Source organism: Citrus sinensis, chromosome 5, assembly GCF_022201045.2.
Source record: "Citrus sinensis cultivar Valencia sweet orange chromosome 5, DVS_A1.0, whole genome shotgun sequence".
NCBI classification, from domain to species: domain Eukaryota; kingdom Viridiplantae; phylum Streptophyta; class Magnoliopsida; order Sapindales; family Rutaceae; genus Citrus; species Citrus sinensis.
This window is the reverse complement of record NC_068560.1, coordinates 15,448,823-15,454,707: the sequence shown is the minus strand read 5'-3', so window position 1 is coordinate 15,454,707 and position 5,885 is coordinate 15,448,823. Positions and strand designations below refer to the sequence as shown.

Below are 5,885 nucleotides of genomic sequence, written 5' to 3'. Positions count from 1 at the left end.
TGGGTAATTAACTAACGTGTTCATATAGTACTTGGAAACATATTTGGTATTATTGCATGGCAAGCCTTATCATAGAACAAAAATCTTATCAAAGCTTACTCATAACTTTAATTAATTTCGCTAATACTGATGCTTGTAAAGTAAAAAATGAGATTTCTTTCCTTTGTGAAAAGATATTTTCTTTACTCTTCTACGATAAAACAAACAACCCTCTTTCTCAATTTTCCATAACACAAACATGAAAGCTCTCTTTTTAGAAGTGAGTTCTTCCGAGGCCTCCAGTATCATTCTGGCGTCCTCATCAGAAGACACTCCGCCTATGGAGAAGAGTGATGAAAATAAGAGAATGAAAATGAAACACGTCGTTGAACCCTCTGATGAATCGCGACGTCCCGAATCAAGTTCCAGTCTTTTGCTTGATCTAAGGCTTTACAACGATGATTATCTTGTTCGTGGTTCAAGTCTTTTCAACAGTATGAACATGATGAATAATAATCATTGCCATGAAGAGAATAATGGTCATCCTAATTCAAGTGAAAAGAAATCATCAGCGGCTAGGGTTTTTTCATGCAACTATTGTAAGAGAGAGTTCTGAACTTCCCAAGCCCTAGGTGGCCACCAAAATGCTCATAAACAAGAGCGTGCTGCGGCCAAAAGGCGCCAAGGCGTGGATCAAGATGTTGGTGCTGCTGCTTTTGGCAATCAATACTTTTCTTTCTATTCTCCTTATTATTCAAAATTCTCTCCGTATTACGGTTCATTTAATCGGTCACTCGGGGTTAAAATGAACTCCATGATTCACAAACACGCGGCCTATGGTTCACAACCTTGGCCATCTGCTAATTATCGCTTTGGCCCGGGAAGTTGGCTTGCTAGGCAAGGCATTAATCCGCAACAGACAAGGATGAGAATGAACGGTTTTGGAATTTCGGGGCCATCTTCGAGATTTGGGGAAAGAGATGTACTTGCTGCAACAAATATTATTCACAAAAATAACCCAATTAGTGTTGATTTTCTCCAACGAGGTGTCCCTTCAAAAAGCAATCATCAAGAAGATCCAACAGAACTTGACTTATCCCTCAAGCTTTAGTTATTACTCTTCTATTTAAGATTCTAAATGTTTTCACATTGTAAATATTTATCAAGTGATGATGATTCTCTTCAGCTAGCTTAGAAAATCATCAAAACTTGATATTTCGTATCAAGCATTAATTATTTTTCCATTTAATATACCCTATTATTGTTCTTAATTTGTAGCTTCTTTACATAAATGAAAAGATAAGGCGTTGTTAATTGTTCTGCTTTACTTCGGTTATTATTTTTATTTTTTATATTTTTAGATTTTGGTTTGATATAAGTATAAACTCATTTTGCTTAAGATTGGGGTTTACACTCTAAAATTTACTTTGAAAATTTTTTAAACACATAATTATAAAATTTAAAATTTAATTGTATAAGAATTAAGGTATCAAAATGAAAAAAAAACAAAATCCTCAAATCCAATAGTAAGAGTTTTGAGTTCAGTGCATGAGTTGATAAAAAATAATATACTCAATAACAAGTACTCTTGCTCCGGCTAGAGCTATATGTTGACTTCTCACATAAATAACTTTATCCTTCTAAATTATTCTTTGTTTGTTTTTTTTTCAGATCCTTCTAGATTACTTATTACCTCACTCAGGGAAAATAAAACTCTTAAGTTTTATGTTGAATGAAACAATACCTACCATTTTAAATAATGTTATGTTATGGCCTGTGATACTCTATAATTTTAAAATTGGGGTTCTATAATGTTAGGACCGTTATGTCTATTACTATAACTAGGAAGTGGCAGCTCTCTATTTAAACGTTGCTTTTGATGGTAATAGACAAGAAGTAATTTTATTTGAATTTTTCTTTTCCTCTATCTGACTTTCTCTTCTCTAATCTTGTTTTTACTGTTCGTCTTCTCTTGATCTTCTTCTAATTTTATTTAAAGTCTAGAAGTAACCTTACATATAAAATTATAGTTTTTCTTTTTGTGATATTTATTTAATTTTGCAGACGCAATGGATGATTTGACGAACTCCGAACAACTTGACAAGATAACTATGAGCTTCGTGCATGAGGAGGAGAAGAATAAAGAAGCAACTACTACTTTTGGCTGAGAAATTAGGTTTCAGAAATTAGGTAGTCAGACGTTGCTGTTAGCGATATGATTTTTAGCAATTGGTTGTCCCTATGGGTTAGCTTGATCGTCTTTTAATTTGGAGACATAATATAATATATCATTTTGACATGTTAAGTTGCAGATGGTGTTAGCATATAAATGGGCAACGGGCCGTGCTACCGTCCAAAGAAGGATCATGAGGGCTCGTGGCCCGCACAGGACGGCTCACTATCTGATTCGTATCTTATCGTGCCTATTTTTTGTTTTTTTTTTATTAGATCATGCAGGGCACACATGCTAGCTCACACGTGCTCCACCAAAACGTGCAATGGGTTGTGCATAAAAAAATATATTAATATTTTTTTAAAGAGGGTGTGCCAAGCTGTTAACGTGCTTTTTTCAAGCATTTTTTTTTTGTATCCATATGCCTTTGGCTAAATTCAATAAAATTAAAAGTTCAAAACTTAAGTTTATGTTTAATAATAATAAACTAATAATAGTAAGAAAAATTAATATTAACTATCAAGTTCGTTCTTATGGTATTAGAATTCTTTCTTAATACTAAATAACGACAATAATAATAACAATAATAATACTAATAATTATTTTCTTAAGCGTTAACTTAATTCTTAACTTGAACTTATATAGAGTGATAAATCATATCCCATAATAATATTAATGCATAAATTTATAAAATCATGATATTTATGATTTTATTTATTAAAATCATTATATCATTTATTCATTAAATAAATCGTAAACATAAAACAAATAAAGCATTTTTTTACTAAGAATTAATGAATTTAAAAAATTTATACTAATAAAATACATTGAAAGATTCAAATTCAAGCTATTTGTAAGATCATAAAATTTTAAGTTTACTTTCATTAAAAATTTTTACTTTGATTTAAAAATTTTACTTTAATATACCTTAGCCCCATGCTATGATGGCCTGCGGGCAATATGCTAGGTACTAGTGAAACGTATTTATTACAGACTTTTTTTTACATGTCAATCTTTATCCCATCTCTAATTGTATACTGTTTTAAAGTCCATATACCTTAAATTCTCATTTCAGTCCAACCCATATGTGTGCCATGTACTGTACTAAAATGCGCTCGTGCCATGTTATGCTATACGAACACGTTCCATGCCACGTGCCATCCTACCTTGGCCATCTCTTTGTTAGCAATAATATGTAAATGATTGATCTTATAAAAAAAAATCTTGAAAACAAAGTGAGTCCAAAAATTATCGAAGAAATCAAGTTTTAACTTGGCAAAGCACACAACCTATGCCTGAATTTTAGTTAGATGTTTGATGCGACATATTTCAACCAACGAAATTGGTCCTATTGGATTTGTCCTAAATTTTGTTTGGTTGCAATAGAGATCATTTACTTAATTATTGTATTAAATTTTAACAAGTCATTATTAAGTGTAATATATGCAGGTCAAACGAGAACCCTTTTTAACAAAATTTTAAAGAAAAGAACACTTGTACCCTTATGGTTTGGGAAAATGGTCATAAGGACTCTTAAGTTTTCAATAAGGGACACTAAAGCCCCGTTTGATCATATTACCCTTTACCTCTATAATCCCAAAATTATTGACCCCAAAAGTTTAATAATAAATAGAAATATGACATTAAATACATGTAATAATTCATTTTAAAAATAAATTTAATTTAGAAAATATTTTTATATTTTACAGTCTATTAGACTTTTTTTATATTAAAGTAATTTTTAACAATGAGTGGAAATATAATATTAAAATAAATTAATTAAAATTACTCTAAATATTATGTGGAAATAATTTTAATATTATTAATATAGAATTTTTTTAATTGTAAAATCTATTTAATCCAATATTTATTTAAATCTTTATAATAAATACAAATATAATATTAAAATAATATATTAATTTATTTAATATTATTTTAAATTTAAAAATAATTTAATATTATTATTCTACTAGATAGATTATATCAGTTATATTAATTTGTATTAATTAAAAAATTAAAGTCAATTTTTCAATTACTATATTCAAAGGGTATAATGGTCAAAAAAGGATCTTAGCATCCTCTTTTAAAAACATAGGGGTCTTTGTAACAATTTCCTCAAACTTTGGGGATGTAGGTGTCTTTTTTCTAAATTTTAAACATAATTATTAGAATAGTAATGGATGGTCAAGATTAGAGAAGAGAATTAATAATTCATTTAATTTCTTTCTGGCCTTCTCAGATTGACTTTTATATTCTCTCCAAAATTATTTACTAAGGATGGCAATAGGGCAGGTGGGGTAGCGAAGGGGAGATCCACCCAATTCTCCACTCCATTAAATTTTTTGCTCCCATTTTCCACCTTATTCTCCAATAAATTTAGTAAGTAGATGGAGAATCCCCATTGAGAAATGATTACCCATTGCCACCCTATTCCCCATTTGTTTATTTTACAGAAGGTATTGATGCATAAATTTAATAAATTAAAAATTAGAGATTTAAATAAAATTATCACCATATTATATAATTTTTAAATTATTAAAAAATTGAGTTTGAAACAATATCTTGAAATGATATTAAAATAGTAAAATATTTGCTTAAATAATATATAAAAAATAAAAATGTACAGAAATATTTCAATTGCTTCATATTTTCTTTATCATATTCATATAGCTTATGATTGTCACTTTAATCCTGCAATATCAAAAAATAAAATTAACAATTGTTAATTCACTATAAATTTATTTAAGAAAACCTTTTGTCATATATAATTTGTAAACACTTGTAACAAATAAGATTAAACTCGTCCAAAAAGAAATTTGCCTCATCTGTATCTTCACAAAACAAGTCGCATCTATTTTTAGCAAAAGAACCAGAACTAGAACCTAATAATATAAACAAACTCACAAAATTGGGGGGGGGGGGAGCCAAATACATATTGCATATTTGTATGTCAAGATTAGGCTACAATTAAACTGATAGTCTATAGTAGAATATTTCTAACATTCTAAACGTTGCTGGAAAATCTTGAAGAATGAGGTTTGATTTGTTTGAAGACAACTTAAGAGAGAAAAGAAAAAAAAAGAATAAAAGCTCATTTAGTTCTTATATTTTGATGTTAATGTCTGTTCAGTTCATGTATTTCTAAAAGTACCTGAAAACATTTTTGCCGTTATGTCATTACTTTTTGTTTCTTTTGTCTTTCTTTTACAATATCACCCCCTTACAATAATTTTTTTTTGGATATTAATAAAAAAAATTAAATTACCAATTTTATCTCAAAAAGTAAATGGAAATAAAAAGAATATAAATTAGTTTTTGTGAAACACTCTGCTGAGGAGTTAATATATTAATTTTTTTAGTAATGTCTAAAAAAGTTATTAATTTACTTTTTTTACAATAATAATTTTTTTGGACATGCATGAGCTTCCAAAAATGTTAATATTTATTCTTTTTTATTTTGCTTTTTGGGATAAATCGATAATTTATTTTTTTTCTTTTTATCAATGTCCAAAAAAAGAAAATTTTGTCGAAGGGTAATATTATAAAAGTAAACCAAAAAGAACAAAAACTAACGGCATATTGTCAATAGTTTAACGATAGAAATATTTTGAACTACTTTAAAAAAATACAGGACTAAATGGGCACTAACTTTAAAATATAAAGACTAAGGGCAAGTTTAGATCGGGCTCAATAGTTGGCAAGGAACTTGATCCCCCACAAAAAGGGGGCAGCT

At 28.8% G+C, this 5,885-nt stretch overlaps 1 protein-coding gene across 1 annotated transcript; it reads left to right on the top strand.

Annotated features, from left to right (window-relative positions):
- The first annotated feature begins 238 nt into the window (after positions 1-238).
- Positions 239-1,090, top strand: LOC107176114 (zinc finger protein 3-like). Its single transcript, XM_052441117.1, has 2 exons — positions 239-473; positions 612-1,090. Exons 1-2 carry the CDS (start codon positions 239-241, stop codon positions 1,088-1,090), a joined length of 714 nt encoding a protein of 237 aa, XP_052297077.1.
- The last annotated feature ends 4,795 nt before the right edge of the window (positions 1,091-5,885 follow it).